This window comes from Littorina saxatilis, linkage group LG5 (assembly GCF_037325665.1).
Source record: "Littorina saxatilis isolate snail1 linkage group LG5, US_GU_Lsax_2.0, whole genome shotgun sequence".
Classification (NCBI taxonomy): Eukaryota; Metazoa; Mollusca; class Gastropoda; order Littorinimorpha; family Littorinidae; genus Littorina; species Littorina saxatilis.
Window position 1 is genome coordinate 25,642,316 of NC_090249.1, and position 26,730 is coordinate 25,669,045.

The window sequence follows — 26,730 nt, forward strand, 5'->3', positions numbered from 1 at the left end:
AGTAATACACAACTCAAATTAGAACGTCCTCCCCCAACCCAGAATTAATCCCCCCACACACACACCCACCCACACTTCCTTGTCCACTCACGCCGCTTATGAGGCAAACAAATCATAATTACTGAAATAATTGCGGTATTGGACAACTGACACAGTGTGTAACTGCAAAACTGGCTATCTGGTTGCAGTGCCATGCCCCTCCGCCCCAAACAACTGTCTCCATGACACCTTCGTGGCGGCAGGTATTGGCTGCACTGGTTGCCAGTCCTGTGCCGACGGCTACATGGTGACCTACAACCCCAGATACATGAACCTATCGTCTGGTCGTCTCGCTGGAACTTATGACTACATGGGTCTACAAATAAATCACGTGGTTGACGTGTGAGTTATTATCGGATACGTGCACATATCACACTGGTGGAACTCAAGTTTTAAGACCTAAAAAAATCTGAGAAAATTAGGTCTTAAAAAGGAGGGAGTCTTAAAAGAAATCTGAAAAAGCAAGGTGCTGAAGGAGAGGGGCAGGCTTAAAAGGGGGGTTACATTGTAATCATAAATTTGTGTAATACATTTGAAAAGAGGCATCCTTTTGTGTTATACCCATAGAACCACTGTTGGGAAATTACCGAAATAAATTATCACAACGCTTAGAAGAAGCGCGTTTAATCAATGCTGTTTTATAAATCTGAGAAAATCAGGTCCTAAAACGGGAGGGAGTCTTAAAATAAATTAACAAACGCCATTAAACAGAAAATCTGAAAAACAAGGGTCTAACTAGGGTGGTCAAAAAATCGGGTTCCCTTGCATCATGTGTGATATTTTCAGGAATGAGCCACGATTCCACTGTGTTGCTGGAGACACCTGCCGGGAGGGATGGTACCAAGCTTTTATGGGCGACACTCTTATTTGTGCTGGCAAGTATCCGTGTGTGTATGTGTAATGACCTTGCACTTGTTTCTTGCATGCATATTATTTTGCTAAGGTTGGCCAAAGCATTTCTCAATATTTTGTTTTACAAGATGCAGCTAACGCCTTTGCATTTAGATCTAAGATCAAAGGGAAGTAAGCACTCAAAATACCGACAACGGTAAGTGAGAGTTTTGTGGAAAGTCTCCTGGTACCTTAGATAATAGTACTTTAAGATGCTTTCAGATAAACAAACAACTTTTATTCCCAGTCATATCTTCATTTCAATGCTTCTTATTCTGTTAGATGCCAGAAAACTGGTTCCATGCAACTCGCACATATTGTTTTCTATATTGAGAGCGCTTGCTTCTCTTTGTTTCTTAGAGCATGTCATAACTGCCGTATTCAGTTATAATTCTCTTGTGCCTTTACTTGTAGAACTTAGCTTGTAGAGTTGCTGTTTTTTCTTCCAGAATGCAGTGAAGGGTGTGCTCAGTGCTCAAGCAGAACTGGGTGTACAAAGTGAATGGATTGTTTCCATGGCAACAACGACATCACTGCCGTTTCGTGTTCTTCTTTGACTTCCTCATTTGACAACCAGTAATCGTTGTGCATGAACTGTTTTACCCATGTGATTCATTGGAACTATCCAAAAACAGATAAGACTGCTTACGTCCAAAAATCAAGAAGAAAAGTTAGTTAATGGAATGTTTAACCGTAAACAAGATGAAACATTTACGAGAAGACAAAAGAAAGACAGAGAATTTTTCCTTTTGTCTATAATTAAACGCTACATTATCTAATCTTTCTTTTTCTTACTTTTTCATTGAAACTGTTTAAAGATCCCACCTGGAACACCCAATTCAATTGCTGCTGTGTCAAATCAGACAAATACATATAAAATCTTGCAGTGATTGTGATTTCTATGGCATTATGAACCTTCGTGTTTTGTCAAGGTATGCACTAGTGTACATAGTAATTATTACAATGTGTACACTTCCAAAAATAGTGCCGTTAATTTTAATCTATAATTAAAATAAAAAGATATAAGAAATGATGCGTCTTTGAATACAAATGCAATCACAACACTGGTCTTACAAAAACAGTGCCACCGATTATAATTCTGTTTCAGAAGTTTTCCTCCTCACATAATTCTTCCTATTTTTTCTTCTTTATTTAGATTGTTGACAAGAATTTTCACTGGCCAGCCGGGCAAGCTGCAAGGCGGTTTCTACTAGCCCGGCAGATTTTTTATTCTCCCCTGGCGATCGGGCGGACGATTTAGCCATCCCTTGTTAGACTTGTCCGACAGTAAAATAAAGCTTTTAAACACCAACACAGACACCAAGCAAGACTGAAACCAACTGCCTTTCAAGACAAACTTGTATTTACACCTTCAAGATTCCCTGAACACATTTTCAATAATCTTTCATACAGCAACAAATCTTACACAATCATAATAGTAATACACCTATTCAGGTTATGACACTGATAATGTTCAGCAGATTGCTAAGGCCTAAATTCACACTTGTTATGACTCACTGTTTTGAATTATATTTATAATGTACTATTTTAAGGCAATTTGAAATTATGTTCCCCTTGCTAATAATTTTCAGAAATGATACTTGAAGCGCCATTAATTTGTTTGCATCACGTTGTACAGCTGCTACAAGGTATCTCTAGTCAGTCTAACAGCAATGCAGGGATGGATGCTTTACAACAGCTGACATAGACAATGTTATGCCCAATGTACATGTACAAATATACTGCCCACATAAATTAGGCTTTGTTCAAAAGGAAAGGTGCTTATGCTTTATTTGAATAAATATCAAACTTGTCTCCATCAGTAGGCAATGCTATGCAGGATACTTTTAACACCTATGAGTATCATGCTTACCATCCATATTTGACTAAAATGAATATACAGTGTCTGTAAATTCTGTCTCTATAGCTAAGACCCTGCATCTTATCAGTAAATACCAACATAGAATTCAGGACTAACAGTATTTCACAGTCGACTCAACAGTCATTGTTTTCTAGAAGCAAGCACCCTTAGTCCCCCAGTTGGTCGTGACAGTATCTTGGAGTTCAATGCTGCAATATCACACTTGTGGTACGAAGCCATACTTCAGCTTTCCATGGTCCCTGCATGACATACAAAACAGCAGAGCTAATTTCAGCCTTAATTTTGTCAAAAGTAGTCAAGAACATACATTTATACATGTAGTAATGTTTACTTGAAATCATCTTCTACAAGTTTATATGTGTACATATCCTGTGAAAATACATGCTAACTAGCAAGTTGACTTTCAATAAAAATTAAAAATGTGCTGTAAAATCTTGTGTTGTGTGTGTGTGTTTGTGTGTGTACAACTTTAATTGATTAAATATGGTATTTAAAAGCAATACTTCATAAATTATAGAACAGAAAGTAATAATAATTTCATCTACTAATGAGCAGCACATACAAATATTATCTTACCCTCAAGAAAGGCGTAGCATTCCCTCGTATCAAAGATATGCTCTGAAAAATTGAAAATATTGTGTTGTTAAAGGGAGATAACAAAAGGCTTGTGACCCTTCCAGTTGTATATGTTTTGGTCTTAAAAATGAAGTTTTTTAAAATTCATGATTTCTATTCTGTATTCACAAAGAAAAAAATAATAAAATGCTGAACAGGAATTACCAGCCTTCTTTCCGACTGATCCTACTTTAACCCCCCCACCACCCTAGAACTTTTGTTTTTCAAACAATATTTTTATTAAAAAGTACAGAATTTTATTTTGCAGACTTTGCAAGAAAAGTTTCTCTTCTCCCACACCCAGGGGACACAGTTTGCGTGATTTCCGGCCAACAAAAAGTTACATACATCTGTGAAAATGTAAAACAAACTGCAATCAAGGAAACAAAAAATAAAAATGCTAAGAAACAAAAAATGAAACCAACCTACTGACCCTAATGTTTTGGGCCTTGTCATAAGAAACAAACCTATTGATATTGTGGGGGGCCTTAATTAATATTGACAATTTACACACCCCCCCCCCCCCCTCCCAAACTTTAGTTCTTTTTTCTCTCTCTCACTGTTGCCCTCACTGTCAAAGCGTCAGCAAAACAACATAAACAATGTCACTAACCATATGTAAGCAAGAAAACATTTTAAAACTGTCTGATTGTAAAATCTTCACACACCCAAGTCTTTTCTTAAAAGGGTTTTTCTCTTTGCTTGAAGGGTTTTGTATGATGCATCCTTTGAAACAGCACTGATGAACAGCTCCTGAAAAACAATAAAAGTTGTAACAATAAAACATAAATAACATTCCACCAAAAGCACATGACACATGATTTCATACATTTTAACTTGTAGTTAAAGCCACTTTGGGCCTCCTCCTCATTGAATATTGAAAAAAAAGAAAAGAGAACCACGCCATTAAAAACAAAGTTTGCAGGCTGACATTGACACTAATTTACTGAAATAAACCAAATTCATTTGATTCGGGGAAGGTTGTATCATTTCTTATTTTGTAATTATGGCATTGAGAGTTGTGGCTGTGATCAAACTTTTTTCTTTTGTTTTTAATGTTTACTTTAACACTTATCCTCGATGCCACAAAACGTCAAAAGGGGTCAAACTTAAAGGATTGCGCACACAGCGAGCGCGTGTATGTTGTTTTGGTATATCATTGAATGTGTGTGTGTAACTGTCTCATGGGTGGGAGCCCAAAATTGTTCCAAGACTGAACTTTATTTAAGGCCGGGGTCCAGGGGCCGCCAAGGCCCCGGCGGGGTCCAGGGGCAGCGCCCTGGTGGGGGGTCCAGGGGGGCGAAGGCCCCCGGCCGAAAACGAATTTTATGAATTTAAAAGGGTTTCTCTGGCCTCTCCTGAGTTTAATTCTGATAAATAAGAACCTTGTTGGAGATACAAAAAGTAACAAAAACTAAAAATTTTAGGGACCTGGCAAGCATTAGAAACAACAAAAAGTGCACTATCAGTCCATTTGGCATAACACAGTATGAGATGACTATCAATGAGGGCGCAAAAAAAAAAAAAAAAAAAAAAAAAAAAAAATTGTCAAAATTTCTCTGAGACGGAAATCCGTCTGAGACGGAGGAACTCCCACCCATGCTGTCTTGTCTTGTCTTTCCATTACTACCCACAATCAACAGTAGTGATTATTTCGGCACTTGATGGGATGTTGCGCAAGTCCAATAGAGTAGCGTTTCCAGCATCCAAAGTCCATTAAAATTCACAGGTTGGGGAGTATGGGGGGGAGGGGACATGAGTCACAGTGGCTGCTGGTTTAGTGCGAGGCGCGCGACACAAAGGTGTCGACAGTGCGGGCCTCGACGACAGCTGCTGGTAGAGAGTTCCAGTCCTTCACTGTGCTGGGTAGAAAAGCGGCACTCCGATACTGAGTGCGGCAGGTGATGAGGCCGAACTGCTGGCAATGGCCTCTTCGCTGGCGTGGTGGTAAAGGGGCCAGCTTCGACTTGATGCCCGGACAGTGGACGATGCTGTTCGTGATCTTGTAGAGCATCGATAGGCGGGCAAGCTTCCTGCGCTCCTCCAGAGACTGCCACCCAAGGGAGTCCAGCATCCGGCTGACACTTGACGTGTTGTGGTAGCGGTTGCAGACGAATCGGGCAGCTCGTCTCTGGACGGCCTCCAGCTTGTCGATGTTCTTCTGGGTGTGCGGGTCCCATACTGACGAGGCGTACTCCAGGATAGGCCTGACAAAGGCCTTGTACGCCTGCTCTTTCACGGATCTTGATGAGATCTTCAGATTGCGCCGCAGGAACCCCAGGGTCTTGTTTGCCTTGCTGACGATGTTGTTGATGTGGTCGTCCCAGCACAGGTCACTCTGAATGGTCACACCCAGGTACTTGACCGCCTTCACTGTCTCCAGCGTATGCCCGTGGAGCTGGTAAGAGGGCTGTAGTGGGCGTCTGCTCCTCGTAACAGGCAGGGTGTTGCACTTTGCAGGGTGGAACTGCATGTCCCAGTTCTTCTCCCACTCGGCTAGGCGATGGAGGTCTTGTTGTAGCTGGGCCTGGTTATTTACGCTAGTCACCACCCTGTACACTGCAGTGTCATCCGCAAACAGGCGCGCTAGTGAGGTCAGTCTCTCCGGGAGGTCGTTAATGTACGCTAAGAATAGCGTCGGCCCCAGCACCGAGCCCTGCGGCACCCCTGAGCGGACGCTGCCAAACGAGGAGCGACTGCCGTTCACCACCACGGCCTGACGTCTTTGATGGAGAAAGTTCTCGATCCAGGCAAGTACAGCCCCTCGGACACCGAAGTTTCGGAGTTTGTGGGTAAGCAGGCTGTGGTTGACGCGATCAAATGCTTTCGCCAGATCCATGATCAACACGTCCGTCTGCTTCCCACCCTCCAGGTTGCTCGTGAGCTCTTCAGTGAAGTCTAGGAGCTGAGTCTCGCAGGACCGGCTTCGACGAAAGCCGTGTTGATTATCGTCGAGGACGTCGTTGTTGTCAAAATGTTGCAGCATGGCGCTCACCACGATGTGCTTGCACGCCACGCAGGTGAGAGACACCGGCCTATAATTGGCTGGATTGTGCTTCTCTCCCTTTTTGAAGATCGGAGTGACGTGCGCGTCCTTCCAGTCAGCTGGAACTGAGCCAGTGGTAAGTGATGACTGGAAGACGGCGGTGAGGCCTGGTGCCAGCTCCTTTGTAACTGTGGGTAACTGTATGTGTGCAAGTGCGCCAGTCTGTGTGTGTGTTTCTGTCACAGTCTGTGCGTGTGTGTCTGTCTGCTTGTTTATGTTTTTGTATGTTCCCCAGTCTGTGTGTGTGTGTGTGTGTGTGTGTGTGTGTGTGTGTGTGTGTGTTTCTGTCTGCATAAGTGCATGTCTATGTTTTTGGAATGTGCTCGAATCAATAATTAAAAATGAAATATCAACTCTCAGACATGCTTACCGCTGCTTTCGTAAGAGTGACAACGGCCTCCTGACTGGCAAGAGACACGTCTGGATCCATCTTGATGATGGTCTTGATGCGAGACAAGGGCAGTTTCAGAAGTCTGTCGTTCTGCTCAGCTGCCTGCGGTTGATTTTCCTTTTCTTGCTGTTGCTCTGTCTCTTCTTCTTGTTGGCTCTCAGTCTGTTCCGAATCTTGTCGAACAGCTTCTTCATTTTCAGTCGTACCTGTCATTTGTTGCTCACTTTCCACTTCCATTCCTTCAGAACCCGCCATTTTCTCAACCGTGTGAGGGAGACTGATCTCCCTTGCCGTAGGACAGAAAATCAGGGCCGGAAAATCACTGTCAACACATTCTACTGCATGTGGGCATTGACTTGTAAGATTACCACAATAACACCCTTTTAGCACATGAACATGATGCAAAAGGGTGTCAGTATGAAGTATTGTTTAACGATATGCAAGAAATCATTGATCAAATAGGTGACATAGTGACACGATGATTTACATCACACCAAGGGAGGTCACTCAATAAACCTGCCGACATCGTACAGAAGTCAAAAACAAGGTCCTTGGCACGAAGTCGATCTAAATATCCTCACTGACAGCGCTTTTGCGGTCCAGTGAAATGACACACAATGAGGAAAGAGCTCACTGGATCAGGGAGGGTGTAATCGGCATGGGAGGTACGATGATATGTCTGCGGATGTAAGTGTAGTAACTTATTGCATAGCTTTGTCTCTGTGTCGTCTGCTGTAGAGTCATGTCAATTTCGCATAGAAAATTCACACGCATCAGAAGCCTATCATACTAGAAGTATGTATCTACTATTACCAGCAGTCGACACGCGGTGATACATATGTTCTTTGACCTTTCCTTTGGGATATCCCGTACTAAAAATAGATACGGGACTGTGGGAAAGCTGTTCAAGGACACTCACGCACTATATTTGATTTTCAATACACGACTCAAAACTTTTGGGATAAATCAAAAAGAATAACATACAAGTACAGCGAGTTCAGAAAAGAAGAAAAAAAGTTTAAAAATCATGATTTACAAAAGTCTTTGGGGACTCGGAGACCACCGGCTTTGGAGGCAAACGTCTTACCACCGCGCCAAAAGGCTTACACAATCGAGGCGTGAAAACTAAGACTTGAACTGACAACATAACTGCCACGTGCAGGCCGAGTTTTCGAATCGAGCATTTTATTGACTCGTCGTTTTCCCCGTTGGTATTTGTGTTTTGTACGTTTTCTTGATATCATCATTACATGTAGTCGTGGTGTTGCCCGGTATAGGGCAATCAATTTTTCCAAAGCCGATGTCACGGTTACTAAAAAAAGATAAAAATGAATGGGTAATTCTGGAAGTATTCAATAATTATGCAACTGTTTTTATTATTTCGATTCATTTCATAATCCAAAACGTTTGGAATGAAGCAAATTAATAAAATACAAGAATTACGAGTTCAGAAAAAAATAAAAATAAAATTGCCGTCGAAGCGAATCGAACCCGGGACCACAAAAGTAAGGATGGAGCGCATGATCGAGCGCGTTATAACTGAGCTATTCTGTCGCACTGTAGGCGAGGGAGATTTTAACTTGAAATATTACACTTGAGTTCTCGAGCGTGGCGACGACTGACTCGAGTTTCCGAGTCTCTCCGTTCGTATTTGTGTACTGTTCTCTATATCTCACTGTTCAGGGCTAATTCAGTTCATATCTTGATTAACCCTACGCTCCCGGTCACTTCGTATAAGTTTGAAAACCAATATGAAGTTGCGATAATTTCAAGCGTGACCGACATTATTGACCAATCGCAGAAAAGCGCTGACGTCATTGCATGAAAAATATCCAAAATCCTCTATTCTCGATGACATACTAAGAAGTTAGTTCGGGAGAACGACGATCTATGGACGGTTTATTATATAAAGAGAAGCAAGCGGTTAAAAACGGGCGTCGATAGAGCCAATGAACAGGGATGGGAACTTCTAGTATGATAGACATCTGCACGCATTTAATGACTACCTTTTCAGAGCTCTGCTCAGCACTTGGTTGTTATGTTCTGTGTCTTTGCAAGAGACCTTAATATAAAAATGCGTGTTTTTCGCATGTTACCATGTAGCTTAATTTGTTTCTTTCCGTGCAGTTCCCCCTGCCTCAGAAGGCAATTAAAATCTGCTTTTTCAGTTTTTGTGTCTCGTACTATTGTCAACACCTTTCTTTCAGCATCCATTTTGTCACTATTACTGCTTCTTATTAACATAAAAGAATATGGTGTTTCAGTGGGTGTTCTATATGGCCTGACAAACGTGGTTGTTGGTCATCCATTTGACACACTGAAAACCAAAATGCAGGGACAGGCAGGCTTTGAGAACACAGGCATGGTGCAGACCTTTTGGAAGACAGTGAAAACACAAGGAGTCCGTGGTTTGTACAGGCATGTGATTTTCTGGGTGCATTTTGTACTTCTGTTTTTCATCAGTAGAAATGTTGAAAGTTGTGCTTGGTTGAATTGTGCTCCCATTCATTCCTCTTGCTGATACTGGTTTTATTTATCTACTATTACCATTAGAACGGTTCTGTTAAATACCAATATGCCCTCATTTAATTTAGGAGGTCACTTCTACCTGCCATATGGGTGTCCCCGCACGAAGGCCACGAAAACAATTCAATGTTTCTGATTCTTTGACCGACCCATTTTTACCTTTTTTCAAGATTGTCAAAGCTGCATATATTTTCACCTTTCACACTGAGAGACACCTCGAGTATTTTCTTTTCTTCGATTCTCCCAAGATGAAGGATATCTACATGTAATTTACTAATTAGTACCTTTTTTAGGGGCTGCACCCCACCACTGTTGGGGTCAGGGATCTACCGTTCCCTACAGTTTGCTGCATTTGAAGCTGTGTGAGTTATTGCTTTTGTCCAGCGTTTATATTATGAAAACTACATGGAAGTGGATAGTTCTAATAACATGGAATTGCTTCTTGCCGATGTTTCAAACAATGTAGAGAAAAGCTACTCATCTAAATTATAATGCTTTTTAGAGCAGTACAATCAAGCCCTCCTTTTAAGGCCCTTAAACATTTGAGAAAATCAGGTCTTGAAAGGAAGGAAGTCTGAAAATTAAGGTATATTTACAGACGTTATGAACAGTAAATTTGGAATTCTAGGGTCTTAAAAGGTGTTCCATAGTACTCGCCTACATAAGATTCTGATTTGGAGCACTACATATATCAGAATCTTTGAGTTTTTTCTCTATCCATGTTTCCCAATTGCTTCGTTTCCGGCCGATTTATGTGGAGCACGTGATGCACACAAAAAATATTGGCGGTCTTAGAAGTGTCGTCTGCGCAATGATCGCGGCAGCGCCCGCGGCTTTCTTGACCGCCAAGGACGACCGCGCACGTTGTGAGACGTCATTCGTTAGACCTCAATTGGGCTTATTATACCTTTCTTCTCATTACCAATAAAAGAAATGGTGACATCACCACAGCTTTGAGTTTCTACAGGTATTCAGTATAGATGGTAACACTGATGCAGAGTATTAAGATTAATTTGAGCTTGATCCTAGCACCCCATGCGCCACCAAGCCATGCTGGTATAGCCATGGAAGCTGCAAAATTTGACATACTTGTGAACAGAAGCAAAAGAGTCATAATCATAATTTCTTCAGTGAAAGAGAAGTCAGAGTTTATGGTTATTCCCTGTGAACATTAGATCATCATAAGGCTTTGTTTGTTACTGTGTCACATATGCTTGCAGATACACTCACCAAAACAATGGATTTGGGATGCATGAGATCCCTTTCAGTGGAGGACTTCAACTGTAAGTGCATATATATATGTAATTATTTTATTTGCATTTTTGACGGAAATATGACATTTGACACAAATCAAAGACAGTTCTTAATTGTGCTGCAAGATCGCACAAGTATGTTGTGTTTTTTTAAAATTATTTAATGTTGTGATATGCACCACACGTACACATTAATTACTCATTTGAAATAATAAATATGTCCATGTCTATTGCCAGTGTCATGAAGAAATTAAAATTCGAATTTGATCTGTTTAACTCGCCCGAAAGCGGCGTATGGCTGCCTGAGTGGCAGGGTAAAAACGGTCATACGCGTAAAAATCCACTTGTGCCAAAACATGAGTGAACGTGGGAGTTTCAGCCCATGAACGAAGAAGATCTGTTTAACGTTTTTTTTATTTATTGCAGACGTGTGCTGATGGGTGCTGCTTGCTCGGCGACAGTCCGTGCTGTTATAGAAACTCCATTAGAATATGTCAAGGTAAGAATTCTTTCTTAATGAATAAGATTTTGGTAAAGAGTCACAAATAATGGAGTTGTTTTGTACGCTACACAGGCTTTGTCTGAGAAAATGATAGTGTTGTTATGAAATTTGACTTTTACTACTTTCAGGTGCGTGGTCAGACAAATCAAAGTTGGAAGCTGGTAAAGGTCTACACTGTAAGTAGTTCAAGAACTCTTTGAGTGCTATTTTTCTTTAAGATACCTTGGCGTGTGGCTTTGGTGTGTCTGTTTGTTTCGTCTTTAAGACATCTGGTTTGCCTGTTATAAACAGTTAATGCCAGTTTAAAAAGTACAAAACATTATTAGCCTTGCTCTTGTGGTATACTAAAATGTTGCTGTTACAAGTTACACCAAAAAGAAACAAGAAAAGAAATATGACAAAACAAACAGCAATGTTAGAAAGAGTAACCTTCAGAAACTGTTAGAAAAGGTTTCCTTCAGAAACTATCTCTCACCCTAGTTTATTCCTGTATCATACAGACGTGGGTCTGGCAGGTAGCCAACATTAACACTGGATGATTCTTAATTTCTGTTCAAATTTGAATGACAGATATTAACTATAAACAGATTTTATGGAACAATGATTATACTGACATTCTAAACATTAACAAGAGCTAGTAATAAGGAGATATGTAGAATGCGATCATAGATTTTCATGAACATTCATGACAAAATCTTTATCATGTTTCACATCCAGGGCTTTGGCATCACATGGTTTAGGACAATGGGCCTCATGACCACTTTTTTCATCACGGTGGATTCTGGTCGGCGCCATTTCCCAGAACACTTCAAGCGGCCGCTGGTCGGCCCGCTTCTGACAGCCGGGATAGCAGCCACCCTGGCCTGGTGGGTTGTGTGGCCACTAGAGTACATGAGATGTCAAGTTCAGTGTAGCTACGGCAAGTAAGTATAGTGGAACCCAGCATAACGTCCTCTCTTTCTCTACATCTAAGGATGAAAAAAAGCATGCATACATTGCTTATTCTGTCCCCCTCGTAAAATAAATTTCAGTTCAATTCAATTCAATACATCTCATCTCATGAAGTCAAAATAAACATTCTGTGTGTATGTGTATTCACTGCTTTGTTTCATTCACATGCACGCACACACACACAAACACCCAGAAATTAACCAGTACTTCAAACACTTGCATGACATTTTTTTATTTCTCACAAAATGAAAATTTCATAGAACATTTACACAAAGCAGTGATCCCACCTCACCAATACTCTTGCTTGATTCTCACTTCTTTTCCTTGCAGGGACATGTCTGTGATACAACGAATGCGCTTGATTGTGAACGAGCGTGGGGGGTTCTTTGCACTGTACCGAGGACTGACTCCAGGAACGCTGAGAAGTTTCTTCGCCAACGGAGCAAGCATGGTGGTCATGTCGTACGCTCACCGTAAAGTCTCACAACTGGGTCTCAGAGGTGACACAAAATCTTTATAGCACCTTTCAGTTTAATTATGAGACAAGTTTGAGGGTGTGTATTTGTGTTTATTCCACTACCTCACTTCTTTTCATCTGTAAGCAAGGCGGTTGTGTATTTATTGTATATACCCTTAGTGATAAGAAAAATAAACACCTACATACAATTGTGAGTCCTTGATAGCCAATGGTTGCAGTCATGCTTTACGGGAAGGTTCAATTTTCGGGAAGGTTGAAAAGTTCAACATATTTAGCTGTAGATACCATACATTTCTGGTGTAAAAAAAACACATAAAATATACATACAATGTTTGCACTAACACCTACACACTTGAACACAAGCGAATCAGGTATAAAATCCATTAGGTTTTCAGAATTTAAATCCACCTTCTACAACACAGTTATACAGGCAGGCAAGGAAAAGCTACTCTTACCTATTTCGTTTTTGTATCATGATCAAGGAAAGCTACCATTCACATCTCGTCTGTCAGAATATTAAAACAGAAATGTCAGTGTCATCATCAACCGTGTACCCATGATCAGAGTCACAGTGTGACAATACAACTTCTTTCAAAAGAAAGTCCCACCATCTCATGTCAGAGTGTACATAGCAAAACTTCAATTCATAATAGGACTCAATCATGTAAAACCCGGAAGAATATGTCTCGCTATCGTAAAGAAGATCGCTGAAGCTTGCATTTTTCATGATGACCGAACTCTCAGTGAATATCTTTTAATCCAATAAAACTTGAACATGTGTGTGTGTGTGTTTGATTATGTGAACTGTTTTTGTCAAGAGATTGTGAATTTGAGTATGTATGTGAAAATGATTTGGTTTAAAGATGTGATAATATGTTAATATAGAAGGCACTATGCTTTCAGATGATGGACCTTGCAAGTTATTAATAATTTCATACATTTGTTGCTTACTTCCTTGTATTATCTCACAATAATATGTTGAGAATATGTAAATCATTATTACAGGTTCACACCAAAACCACATTTATCAAGAAAGCCAGTTGTATGCCAACAATTTAGTTCTTGCCCAAGCATAAATACACAAAGTGCCTCATTTCCTTAAGAAAAAAACAACCCCACGTGTATATATTGAGATACAGTATTTTATTACTTTAGGACAGCAGCTAAGAATCTCTGTTGTTTTTGTGATGAATTATAGATGCTGAGCATGATTATTAGTCAGTAGTCTTATCTTGACCCAGCAAACAGTAATTAATGCAAACAAATTTTTAGACGAGCAAATGATGTGAAATGTGCAGAAAGGAAGATCCTTAATAGTTGTACAGGTCTGTTGCAATTGCACATTCTAACAGTATCTAGAGTTTTGTACAGTGAAGCTCCCCTAATAAAACCTCCAAAAATCTGAGAAAATCAGAAAAGAGCAGAAGTCTTAAAATGGAGGTAAAATTTAGTGACACCATAAAGAAAACATCCAAGAAAATAAGGTCTTAAACTGGAGGAAGTCTAATCATGGAGGGTCATAAAACAGAGGTTCCACTGTAAAGTCTTTTCTTTTTGTGTCAGCTGTCCTATTGTTTTCCCCCTCAGAAGTGTTAAGTTTGGCACAGCATCTATGAGTGTGAACACCTGCTCTGAAAAGGGTGAAGCTAAACATGTAGCCAGGGCTGAAGGCCCTATTTTTATTGGGGAAATATGTTTTGTCAATAAAAAATGAAAAATAAATGTACCGGTACTGCAGTCACAAAGGTTGACTACACAGCTGGACATTACGAGAGTTTTGACCCTGAGGTCTTCTTCTTACACTATGTTTTATCAAATTTCAATGTTTGTACATTTTACTTTCAGTTCACTTTGTACATTGTGTAAACCATACGCTGAAACTTAAAACAATGGGTTGGAGATTATATCTCATAGTTCATGTGTGACATATTTTTGTTGCATGGCATCATTTACATTGCATTTTGGTGGGACCAATTACTGCATTTAATGTGATCAGAAATCTACACTATATTAAGAATGATAGTGTTACATGTACGCTTAATTGGTTTCTTAGTTCGAATATTTACAAAAAGTGTAATTGCACTGGAATTGTACAATGTACATTTTCAGCTTTACACTAGCACTATTCAGACCATTCAACAATTAGACAGGACATGTAATTCTGAGTTTTTTCAGCTCAACACACTTCTGGGCCATTCAACTTTGATGAGATCATGTGTCCCTGATGTGTATCACCACACTATAGTATTTAAATGGTTAACAATGTTATATGCTCAAAGGATTTTCTGGATGGCAGCTCGATCTGCTCTGAGATTGTTTAACACCTGCAGTAGTGACTGCATACCCAGTACATATTTTTGTCAGCTTCTTTTGTTGCATGTTTCTTTTTTTCTTATTTTCTGAAGTTGGTGGCAGCATTTTTGCTTTCAACATTTTGAAACAAGATTTATAGAGCAGCATATTACTTTATGTACCCTGAAAACCAGACCAGTCCTGTAACGTTGGACTTTTTGCATGTGTGCATATAATATATACGTGTTAATGCATGGGTGTATATTTTGTCTTGGAAGTTCACATGTAAATACATGTATGTGCACATTTGCTACATTAAATGTGATGAGTTTGTGTCAAATATTGAATCATGAGATTTGCTTTGTGTTCAATTCAATTTTTAAATCGGCTGTATTGGTGAATGTTAATATATAATATACATATACAGTGTACCTACAATTTAAAAAAAAATTCTCTAGGTTATTGCTGTTGTCAAGATTTTTGTTCACAGAGAAAACATATGCAAATACAGTGGAGTCCAGCTATAACGAACCTGGGTATAACAAAATCCCGCTTTTAACGAACTGCCATTGATTTCCCGGCAGACAGCCTTCTATTTCTTACTTGTTACTTTCCGGCTACAACGAACCTTTTGAGCTCATTTGCATAACGAACCCCTCTTATAACAAACATGTTTTCATCGCCCCAGAGCCGTTTTGTCTCTAAAAGTCACAAGGCTACAACGAACTGATGTCAATAATTCTCTCCAAAGACAAAAATACACAAACACAAGTAAAAGTATACCAGTAACAAACGGTCGAAGAATGAAAATAAGCCGCACATCAAAGGAAGAATACAGAGTGGAAATATGTGTGCTCTGTGTGTGGGCGAGATCAAAGGCATTGTGATGCATTGACACTGACCTTCTTCCCAGGGGTCAATGGCCCAGTTTTGGCTATGAGAGGTGGTTCCCCTGTCATATCTGAGAGAGGAAACACTTCCTGCACCGGGGTCAGTGACCGAGTTTAACCTATGGGGCGGTCTCTTTGATGTCTTGAGAGGAAACATGTATACCTAGTAGCTGAAACATGCATTATCACAAGTTGTTTGACTGGTACTCAGGCGGTCTCTTTGATTTTTTTCTTTGAGAAGGAAAAAAGTCGCGCCTTATGACAGGGAAAGTACGGTACATGCTTTTACACAACTTTTTACATTTTACTTCTAAAATTACAGTGAAGTGAACATTTGAACTATGCCTCTCAATGGATTATGAAGCTGTTGAAAACATGCAGAGATTGTACTCTCCAAGGAAAGATCGATGGGAAAACTTGTCTTGAGGCCATTTAGGGTTGAAAACTCTACAGCGAATTACTGATATAACGAACTAAAATGTATCTCCCTTGAGATTCGTTGTACCCGGACTCCACTGTACAATATCTTACTTTGCAAAGGAAACATTTGTTAGGCAACTGAACATGTAGTAACTGAAGTATCTAAGGACATGTCTCTTTACCACTGAGAGAAGTGAACCAAATCATCCCTGCCTGGTTTGGGGGGTGAGGTTAATTTAAATGTTTGACCGTGGGCAAGAACAGTGTCTGTGACTGAGCTTACTGGTTTCTGTTATTTATTGCATTTAATGTGAATACTCATCGTTTCTTTGCCCCTGTGGCAGGCAGTCATAAGTCTTTCATGATAAATGAAAACATTTTGTTTTAAATACTCATGGTGTTTAAGTGGACAGATAGAAAAATAATAATACTGTAATAGTAAAAATGAACAGAAAATGAGAACTTAAGTTAAGTTCAGCGTTTACGCATTGCTTCTTCAATCTTAGAATGGTATAAGTACTTGCCATCTGAGGTTAATCTTCATTTTCTGTTCAATTTTCTCATGATTTGTCTGTCTGTTAATTCTCTTCAAAGACCAGTAGGTTGAAGTTGTAGTGAATGTTTTATCAATGATCAAACGTTTTATTAATGACCATTCTTGTTTTTGTTTTTGTTTTTTAATCATGATTGGTCTGTTTTTAATAACCATGCTTTTGCATTTGAATCTCAGTTGTTTTCAAGGATAGTGCCATCAGGCGACCCTCTTACTTAACAGTAACTTTTATATATATTAATCCACCATTGCTAAGCACAGATTTGTCCTTTTATCCTTTGATGGTTTTCTAATGTTCCCTGGAGCAATTTTTTGATACCCCCCGCGGGTTAGGGGGAAGAATTTACCCGATGCTCCCCAGCATGTCGTAAGAGGCGACTAACGGATTCTGTTTCTCCTTTTACCCTTGTTAAATGTTTCTTGTATAGAATATAGTCAATGTTTGTAAAGATTTTAGTCAAGCAGTATGTAAGAAATGTTAAGTCCTTTGTACTGGAAACTTGCATTCTCCCAGTAAGGTCATATATTGTACTACGTTGCAAGCCCCTGGAGCAATTTTTTGATTACTGCTTTTGTGAACAAGAAACAATTAACAAGTGGCTCTATTCCATCTCCCCCCCTTTTCCCGTCGCGATATAACCTTGAACGGTTGAAAACGACGTTAAACACCAAATAAAGAAAGAAATAAATTTTTTGATTAGTGCTTTTGTGAACAAGAAACAATTACCAAGTGGCTCTATCCCATCTCCCCCCCTTTTCCCGTCGCGATATAACCTTCGTGGTTGAAAACGACGTTAAACACCAAATAAAGAAAGAAAGTTTTCTAATGTTGATACTTCTGTGTTCCAAGTCTAGGAACTTTTTCTTGCACGACTTTCATGGGTATACCAGGGTATGTTAGGTTGTACCAACACAAGAATCAGATTTCTTGATCATACAGTATGCATTCCATCTGTTAACGTCCGTTTGGAAATGTTTTTTGTTTTCTTTCTTGTGCCAAATGCACTACTTTCTATTATGAAAAGTGATATGGTTGATGATCATGTTTTCTTATGTTATCATAAATGGGAACAGCTTTCTATTTTTATTAATGAGAAATGCTACTTGTGTTGTGAATCTGGAGCACTTTTTGTGTGTTTTAAATGTTTTCCTTATCGTCTTATGACTAAACAGAATAAATCATAATACAGTGAAAATAATAAAGTGAGTCATGCTTTGACTTTTCAAGTATTTAGGACAAAAAAGGCAAGTGATGGGGAAACACTGATCATGTTAAGTGGGGGAAAAAAGTGTGTGTGTGTGTGCGCATGTGTGCACTCGGGTAAAGTCTGACAGAGAGTAGTATCAGAGAATCTCACTCTTTCATCAAAACATTTCACAACAAAATTTATCATTGTACACTTTCTTTTATATTCATACCAGATAACAATAAGTGCACAAAATAGAAGGGCATTAACAATGGACAAATGAAGTTCATGACTGACACAGACTGTCATTACTGTTATCCTTAAAATGACTTAAAAATGAAAATCTACACCTGCATTATCAACATGCACACACTGATGATGATGACGATGATGATGACAACGACGACTGAACAAAGTGTCGCAAGAGAAAATAGAAATATGTAAAAGTTAGCTGCAAAACATGTAATGGTAAAATAAAAACCCACTCCCTTTACATGCAAAAACTCACTGAGCTGTTTCACCATTCTGCAAATCTGATCGACAATTTCTTTTACACACATGAAATAAAAACACAAGAATTAAAATAGTACATGTTGTAATACAGATAGTTCGGTCCCTGTCTTCAACTTGATAATTCATCACCACAGTGATAAAAATGCCTTTCGGAACTGGCAGACAAGAAAATATGAAAAAAATAAATGCGCACCTTCACAAGGATGTAGAAAGACCAATGCCAGACAAATTTGATTTGTATTTTTGATTACCAACAGCAATGTGATTCAACTAAATCTGATGTGCTAGTTTCAGGCATGTATACCCACAAATAAGTTACAAGAATAAGTGTAAAATCATATTTCTGGTCCCTGAAATATTTCCATTCAAACCAAGCTTTCCTTTGCATATCTGAAATAAATTTGGTCAGAAAGATACTTGATTTTTTAAGCATGCTCAAGAGTAATCAAACATGCTAGAAAAACGACTCAATTCCATATAACATCATCAATCTTTCATCCATTTAAAAAAAAAAATGAACACAAATGCTCTCGTGACTGTAAAATGTCTCTCAAACGATCTAATCATTCCTGAAACACTTGCCTATTTCAGTGCTACATCCATATTCGTTTCAACATCATCACATTCAGTTTCATACTATCTGAGATAGAATCCAAGCAGATGTTGAGCGTCTTGTTGCTAAAACTCCTTGTCATCGACGACTTTTTGGTGCAGGGTTCCTCGGTTTGCTGCCAAACAATCTGAAGGTACAAGAGTTAAGGGAAACAGAACATGTTTTGCTGTCCGTGCAAAAGTGTGTTTTAACCACGTTTCCAAATATCCATAAATCTGTTCATACACACACCACAAGAAACACACTAACACAAAAACAGCGTTCCCATTAAAGAAAGGGGAAAAAATCGCTGAAACTCTGGGGGGTCGAGACCAATTTTGAGATTTACATTCAAAATGGTGCAATCTATTGCAAATCTGAGCAGATTTATAAGTTTCTCATTTTTACTTAGCTTTGAAATCTGTGAATTCTTGCAAAATTGGGTGTGCTGTAAAAACTAATATCACACGAAGTCAAAAGGATATCTGTCAATGTCGACCTCCTGTTTGAGCACACCAGTGAGAATGAACTCTGCGGACACAACGTCAATCCCTTTGTTGACCGCAGCCTGGCACAGAGCATTGTCCTCCTCACAGGAAATGACTACTGTCTTCTCCCCTGCTTTCTTCGGCATGCTGGCCAACCACTGAAAGATACAAAACAGTGGTTAAATGCTACACCATCAATCACTCGTGCAATGCGGTTCATTCATTCAATTCATACTGTATTATCAAATACTCTGATGAAATTGTGCAAACTGACACTAACTGTTTGACCATTAGTCATTACTTTGAACTTGCAAGGATAATTCAGTCAAGATATGACAACGGTAATGTGCATACGCAAGGATGTTGCTGAAATTTATTTTCTTCAGAAAATTTGCAAAAATGGACATGAAGGTTTCAGCAATTTTATTAAGCTCAAGACAGTCCTTGGTGTCTACTTTCCACCACTGTAAAAAAACAAAAGAAGATAAAAAACAGAAGATTTACTGAAATGGCAACAAATTGTTTGGCAATTTTAATGAAGTGTCTGTGCTTTGCTGACTGTTTACATCAAACGAGATCCCAGATATGCATGGATAAGAATATCAAAACCTACAGCTGTAGACTGAAGGGTAGCAGCCAATGTGAATGAACAATATGTCTCCACGGTTTTAAACTTCCTGCTTGACATTTTCGGGCTATCCAGGCCAGGCAGAGAAAATTGTTTGTACAACTTACCTGAGCTCCTGCACACAGTAGGATTTCTGAAGAAGAAGAAAAAAAGACCATGTCAACAAACAAAAATAAACGCATAATAACACCAAATTTAAAAATTTTAGTAATAAATTTTCATTTGATTAATATACTTACCCAACTCACATATAGCAATTAACCCATAGTTCAGTGCTGATACCGCTGTACGCGTCCCCTTAGCAACAAGGAAGACGCCTCTAAAAAAGAGTGACCGAGACCCGTAAGGGTATCCAGGCCAGCCCGTAAGGGAGGCTGCCTTCCATATGCGCGCGCATATGCCGCCATCTTGTCATTCTACACGAAGCCCAACTCACTACTTTTTTAGACCCCCATACCCCCCACAGCGGGGAGGCGGGAGGGAATAAACGATGTGAGTTGGGTAAGTATATTAATCAAATGAAAATTTATTACTAAAATTTTTAATTAAATTACATATCTTACCCAACTCACATATAGCAGATTGCTACTATAGGAGGAGGGTACTTACCAACTTAAGACCGCAGGACCTGCCCTGCAGCCACGAGAGCAGGCAAAGCCGCACTGCCATCTTGCCGCCTTGCCGCAATGTCTCTCAAATAAAAATTGATGAACACGTCCTCAGATTTCCAATAAGCCGCCGCCAGGACCTCTGATAGGCGCCCTGAGCGAAGCACGGCCACAGAAGACGCCCAAGCCCTCGCTTCGTGCGTCCTGGCTGACGTAAGAGGAAGCACCGCCCTGACCTCGCCAGACTGGCGTTGCCACCATCCATACGCTTGCTTAATGGTCAGTGAAACCCATTTAGTCAAGGTGACCTTCGAGATATCCTTCGCCCGCACAGTGTTGAGGGATATAAACAATAATTTCTGAGTTTCCGAGCGAATCGGCGAAGACCTAGACAGGTAGCTGCTTAACGCCCTGACAGGACAATTTGACAGATCGGGGTCTCCAGGAGCGAGTATATCGCTCAAGGGTGGAATACGAATGCAAGGCGAAGCCTGACCGGGCTTTTGATTTTTAGCGAGAAAATTAGACGTAAATCTCAAAGAGTAGGAGCCATCCCTCTCCAGGGAAATATCTTTAGCGAGACCAGAAAGAGCGTGCACCTCGCTACCCCTCCTAGCCGTGGCAAGCAAGACCAAAAACAAAGTTTTTCTCGTCAAATTAGGTAAACTAGCCAACCGGAGAGGCTCAAAATCCTCCGATGCAAGGAAACGGAGAACCACAAACAGATCCCAGGCAGGGAGCTGTGATCTTGAGAGAGCTGCGTCAAGGGCAGCTCCCTTAAGCACGCTTGAAATGACACCGTCAAGATTGATCTTGCGACCGAGCTGTCTAAGAGTGGAAGAAATCGCAGACCTTCTAACTCGCAGTGAAGAAGGAGAGACCCCCCTACTAGCCAACCAAGAGAGGTGGTTGGCTACCTCCATGGACCTTGGGGAAAGATGTTGAACCTTATTCTCAGAGCACCACTTGGCCCATGCAGCCCAATGAGAAGAGTAAACGGAGCTAGTTGAGTCTCTGTGTGCTTTCTGTACCAGTTTCAGAGTTGTGGCCGAGGCCCCGGCACGACGCAGAGCGATTCTGACAGAATCCAGCCGTGAAGCTGCAACGCTTGCGGATTCTCGTGCGGGACCCCTGACCTGGGCTGTAACAGGTCGCCCCTTCGAACGCCTAGAGGAATGGGTGGGCGCACTGCCAGCCGCAGACGGTCTGGATACCAGTGCTGGCTGGGCCAAAGAGGAGCAACCAGCACCAGCGCTGGTTTTTCCAGATCCACTTTTCTTACCACCTTCCCTAGCAGGCAAAACGGAGGAAAAGCGTAAGCCTGCAGATTTGTCCAATCCAGATCCAACGCGTTCACCGCCCACGCCAGAGGGTCCGGGAACGGTGAGACGAAAAGGGGAAGCCTGGTGGAGAATCTCGTTGCAAACAGATCTATGCAAGGCTTGTCTACTTGAACCCAAAGACGGTCCAACGCCTGGTGGGAGAGGGTCCATTCTGAATGCAGAACCTTGTCCCCCCGACTGAGGGCATCCGCCAAAACATTGAGCGTGCCCTTCAGGTACTTCGCTGAGAGAAGTATGTTGTGCGAGCTGCACCAAACCAACAGACGGCAAGCGCTCTCCGACAGCTTCTGCGAGCGTGTGCCCCCCTGCCGATTTATGTAAGCGGCCACAGTCGTATTGTCCGTGTGGACTTGAACATGACTGCCCCCCAGAAGCGGCAGGAAAGCCCGTAAACCCAGAGACACAGCCTCCAGCTCCAGCACGTTTATGTGCTGAGGAGCTAGGGAGAGATCCCACAGACCGGAGGCTGTCTGATCGGCCAGATGAGCACCCCAGCCTGTCATGGATGCATCTGTAACTAGAATGTTCTCCGGCGCCGGAGGAACGATCGGAACACCCTGAGAGACCCAGGGGAGCAGCCAAACACTTGTAGTGTTGCTGAACCAACTCCCCAGTCCTATGCGAACATTCCAGCCCTGAGAGGCTTGGTCCCACTGCCTCCTCAAAGCCGCCTGAAACGGCCTCTTGTGGACCCTGCCTAGAGGCACAAGGGGAGCCATCGATTCCATCTGCCCCAGTAGGGAGGACAACTCCCGGGCCGTGGACACATTCTTTCCTTTCAACAAGCGAACCAAGTTCTGAAGCTTGTCCACCCTCTTTTGAGAGGGACGGACTAACCACTCCACCGTATCGAAATCCATGCCCAGGTAAGTGAAGCGTTGGGATGGTTCTAACTCTGACTTCCCTAGATTGACTGTAAAGCCCAGCTGAGCCGCCAGGTCGAGAACCCTCGCAGTCTGAGTTCTGCACATGTACTGATCCTGATGCAGATTCAACCAATCGTCTAAATACGCCCGTAGGCGTACCCCCTCTTGTCTGACAAGGGAGCAAAGCTGGCGAACGACCAGCGTGAAGATCCAGGGGGCCAGGGAAAGCCCGAAGGGGAGTGCCCGAAATTGAAACACTTTCTCGCCCCACAGAAAGCGCAGCCATTTCCTGTCTTGAACATGCATGAGCACATGGAAATATGCGTCGGTGAGATCCACCGACGTGGCCCAATCTCCCGGACGCAGAGCTTCCCTTACAGAGAGTGGAGTCTCCATGACAAACTTGACTACCCGTAGGTATTTGTTCAGGGTGGACAGGTCCAAAACAGGCCTCCATGCCCCTGAGGCTTTGGGCACCACGAACAGCCTGCCGTAAAAGCCGAGGGACTCTCGATCTCGAACTTCCTCTATCGCACCCTTCAGGAGTAGGGAAGCCACCTCCGCATGAACGGCTGACTTGGCTTCCGGGTCTACGGGATATCTGAAAGGCGGAGGTATCCTGGACAGAGGTGCCTTCCCCTCTGCCCAGAGGAGACGGAATCCCGAACGCACTATTCCCAAAATCCACCGGCTGGACACCAGGCGTGTCCAGGCGGCCAAGGCCCTGGAGGGGCCACCCGCCGCCACCAAGGCGGGGGTTACTGGGAATAGTGGCTCGGGAGACCCTCATTGGGGGTGAGGCTTGTGCCCCGACCCCCGAGAACCCCCAAAGGAGCCTCTCTTCTGGTAAGGCGCGCCTCGCCCCCTACCCCGAAAAGAGGTGGACTGATTTTGCATCTTGCCCCCCCCAGACGAAGAAGGCTGAGCCTTATTCTGAGAGGTAGGCTTGCTCTGAACCTTCTGAAAGCCGTGGTGAGCAATCCTTGCAATAGCCAGATCCCTAGCGTCCTGGGTTTCCTTCTGCAAAGCGTCCAAAGAGGAAGCACCCAGCAGCGACCCTTCCGTAAAAGGAGATACCTTAAGTCTGTCAATGGTACCCCTGTCTCGGATCTTTGAACCCGCCAAAAAGGCAGTTCTGCGGGAATGCACAGCATGCCCGTAAAGCCTGGCTGACAAGCTCAATTGTTCCTGAGAGACCCTGGCAAGCGTCGCCAACAGAGTTGTCACATCCTCCTGGGAGGCGTCGTAACGGAACTCAAACGGGTCTAACGATGAAGCGATAGACCTAGACAAAGAGCGTTGGAGAGAACTAGAGACGGAACCCAACTCGAGCAGAGATCTACCCGTCTCCTCCAAAGCCTGAAGAGCAGACTCCGTGTAAGGGACTATTCTATCCCTGGCATACCCGTCCTCCCGCAGAGAAAGCAGTTCCGGAGTCACCGGTAGAACTGATCTCGGCAAAGCAAAAGAGTCAAGTAGAGCGACGGGACGAACCAACAGTTTAGAGCTCTTTGAGAGCGCAGAACAAGGAACGTGTTGTCCCGCTTTAGCCAACCAGGGGCCCACCACCTCCGGCGCCTCCCCATGCTGTGACAACAGCGGAAAGGCATCGGACATAGCTCGACCTTTCGCAAAAACCTTCGACATCTCGACCGCCACAGAGGGGGACTCCCGGAATCGGAACGAACTTTTCGGTTCCTTAGCACTCCTGAAATCCCCTAAGGCAGAAGGAGGATGGACAAACTGAGATTTGTTCACCGCCACCTCCTCCTCGAGATATTTCGAAGCCACTCCAGCCGCCAGAGCCACCGCATCTGGCAGCTGCCGTGGCAAAAAGAATCCAGCACCTTCAGCCTGAGAGGCGGCACCGTCATCCAGGTAGTCTTCGTGCCCTTCCGTGCACTCCGGAGGCTGGTCCCCGTACTGACTAACAGAGTCAAGTCCAGAGCCAGCCATACTACCACCAACTTCCTGCCCCCTGGGCGGAAGCAGATGCCTTTCAACCTGACCACAGTCTACTGACGAGGCGGGAAGAATAGGAACATCTGTTCGCTTGTCAGGGCCCTTAGCACCCACTGACACCCCGACTAAGCGGTGGATATCAGCCAGTGTTTCAGAACTTTCACCTGGGATTAGACCCGAGGCTACTCCCTCAAGACAACGCTCACGTGGAGTACACATACCTTGTGAAGAAGAACGGACACCGGCCGGAGACCCAACGGGAGCCTGAGAGATCCCATCCTGAGACGCATGCACGTCCGCCCTCGTAACAGTAGCAGAGGGAGGCAAACGCACACTGGCCAGCGACGACGTACCCCCGACACCTGCCGGCAGCGCACGTAGCTCCGCCTTAGTTGACGAAACTTCAGCCGCAAAGGCCGAAACCTGTGAGCTTAATGTCAAAAGCAAAGAAGCAAAATCCGCAGATGCAAGCCCAGAACCTACAGGCGAGACATCCCCTACAACATGCTTAACCCCGAGCACGGGCTTCTCCGTAGGTTTAGCCGACGAACCGGAAACTCCGGGCACGCCAACAACAACATCACTACATTTTTTGGATTCTGAACCCGAAAGAGACACGGGCGTATCGCCGTGCGATTTAGAACTTCTAGAACTTCTAGAACTTTTCTTAACAGGAGAGGGCGAAGCAGCTACATGTTTAGATGTTGACCTCTTCCCGTCCGCATTGTCGGCCATGATGAAAACAACTCACAAACAAATTTGGAAAAAATTTTGTAAGTCCGAAAACAAGCCAACAATGCCGCCAAAATTCAGGTAAAAAATGGAAAGATCTCACCTCAACAGCAAATGCGAAGTCCGGAGACAAGAAGACACCAAGGGGAACACAAACCAGGTCTGGAAGACCAAGCAAGTAGGCTGAAACACAGCCGGAGCGTACCAAAAGCGACCAGCTCCACTGAGCGCTGAGAGTAGAATGACAAGATGGCGGCATATGCGCGCGCATATGGAAGGCAGCCTCCCTTACGGGCTGGCCTGGATACCCTTACGGGTCTCGGTCACTCTTTTTTAGAGGCGTCTTCCTTGTTGCTAAGGGGACGCGTACAGCGGTATCAGCACTGAACTATGGGTTAATTGCTATATGTGAGTTGGGTAAGATATGTAATTTAATCAGATTTCACTGCACAGATTCTTATGTAAAACTAAATTTGTTCGCAGCTCAGTAGACACACATCCATATGAAACTGTTCACATTTAACTTCTGAGAGAAGCACAGGATCAACCTGTTTTACAAAACAGCTAGGAACTCTTCACTAAAACCTGAACATACGCTAGTTCTGAAACAGAGCCACTCAAACCAGATATCAATTTTTTTACTTTTGCTCAGACCGGAAAACAGGAATAAAACTGACAAATTAGCACTGCTGCATGTACACTGACTGATCCTACCTTTCATTTGCTGTGGTTCAGGCCGCACAGACTTGGTGACGTGAATGTTGTATCCTTCCAGCATGAGTGCCTGAGACGCCTTGTGCAGCGATGATTCCAGGCTGAACTTGTACTGTTTCTCCACCGCACTGTCACTCACCAGGAACCTGTGTCCATCTGAAACACAAACGTTTTAGGCACGTGTCATCTTAAGTGAAGAATGTTATGATTTTTTAAGTGATTCTGTTCAGTGTTATCTTTTAAATGTAGCAGAAGTCAAACATTCAATTATAGCTTCCCCAAGAACCTCTTCACACTGTTTCAAGTAGTCAAAACTTCTACTGCCACTTGAAAAAAATCTAAATATCTGACATTTTACTCACTCAAGC

The 26,730-nt window shown here is 42.5% G+C and overlaps 4 protein-coding genes across 6 annotated transcripts in view; 2 read left to right on the plus strand and 2 right to left on the minus strand.

Moving 5' to 3' along the window:
* LOC138966682 (uncharacterized) overlaps window positions 1-2,845 on the plus strand; it is an 8,186-nt gene extending 5,341 nt beyond the window's left edge. The window contains exons 5-6 of the mRNA XM_070338987.1: window positions 189-381; window positions 826-2,845. Coding sequence (XP_070195088.1) covers window positions 189-381; window positions 826-940 — 308 coding nt within the window. The 3' untranslated portion in view covers window positions 941-2,845. The remainder of the gene's footprint in view (window positions 1-188; window positions 382-825) is intronic.
* On the minus strand, window positions 2,272-7,264 carry LOC138966683 (DNA polymerase epsilon subunit 4-like). The gene is made up of 4 exons (XM_070338988.1): window positions 6,844-7,264; window positions 4,096-4,180; window positions 3,389-3,430; window positions 2,272-3,051 (listed from the first exon to the last, which is right to left on the minus strand). The coding sequence occupies exons 1-4, from the start codon at window positions 7,117-7,119 to the stop codon at window positions 3,035-3,037; spliced, it is 420 nt and encodes a 139-aa protein (XP_070195089.1). The 5' UTR covers window positions 7,120-7,264; the 3' UTR covers window positions 2,272-3,034.
* A 69-nt stretch (window positions 7,265-7,333) lies between these two features.
* Window positions 7,334-26,519, plus strand: LOC138966681 (mitochondrial substrate carrier family protein S-like). 3 transcript variants are annotated; one of them, XM_070338984.1, is made up of 9 exons: window positions 7,334-7,529; window positions 9,129-9,282; window positions 9,684-9,752; window positions 10,611-10,673; window positions 11,070-11,142; window positions 11,274-11,321; window positions 11,863-12,068; window positions 12,427-12,596; window positions 26,424-26,519. In XM_070338984.1, the coding sequence occupies exons 1-9, from the start codon at window positions 7,472-7,474 to the stop codon at window positions 26,426-26,428; spliced, it is 846 nt and encodes a 281-aa protein (XP_070195085.1). In that variant the 5' UTR covers window positions 7,334-7,471; the 3' UTR covers window positions 26,429-26,519. The 3 variants fall into 3 exon arrangements, with proteins under 3 accessions (XP_070195085.1, XP_070195084.1, XP_070195086.1); XM_070338983.1 differs by lacking the exon at window positions 26,424-26,519 and having other exon boundaries at window positions 12,427-17,932; XM_070338985.1 differs by lacking the exon at window positions 26,424-26,519 and having other exon boundaries at window positions 7,468-7,551; window positions 12,427-17,932.
* The window catches only part of LOC138966680 (mediator of DNA damage checkpoint protein 1-like), a 37,975-nt gene continuing 29,645 nt past the window's right edge, over window positions 18,401-26,730 (minus strand). Inside the window, exons 19-22 of the mRNA XM_070338982.1 lie at window positions 26,363-26,518; window positions 20,245-20,270; window positions 19,507-19,667; window positions 18,401-19,175 (exon numbers count right to left, since the gene is read on the minus strand). Of these exons, the coding sequence (XP_070195083.1) occupies window positions 19,121-19,175; window positions 19,507-19,667; window positions 20,245-20,270; window positions 26,363-26,518 (398 nt within the window). The 3' untranslated portion in view covers window positions 18,401-19,120. The remainder of the gene's footprint in view (window positions 19,176-19,506; window positions 19,668-20,244; window positions 20,271-26,362; window positions 26,519-26,730) is intronic.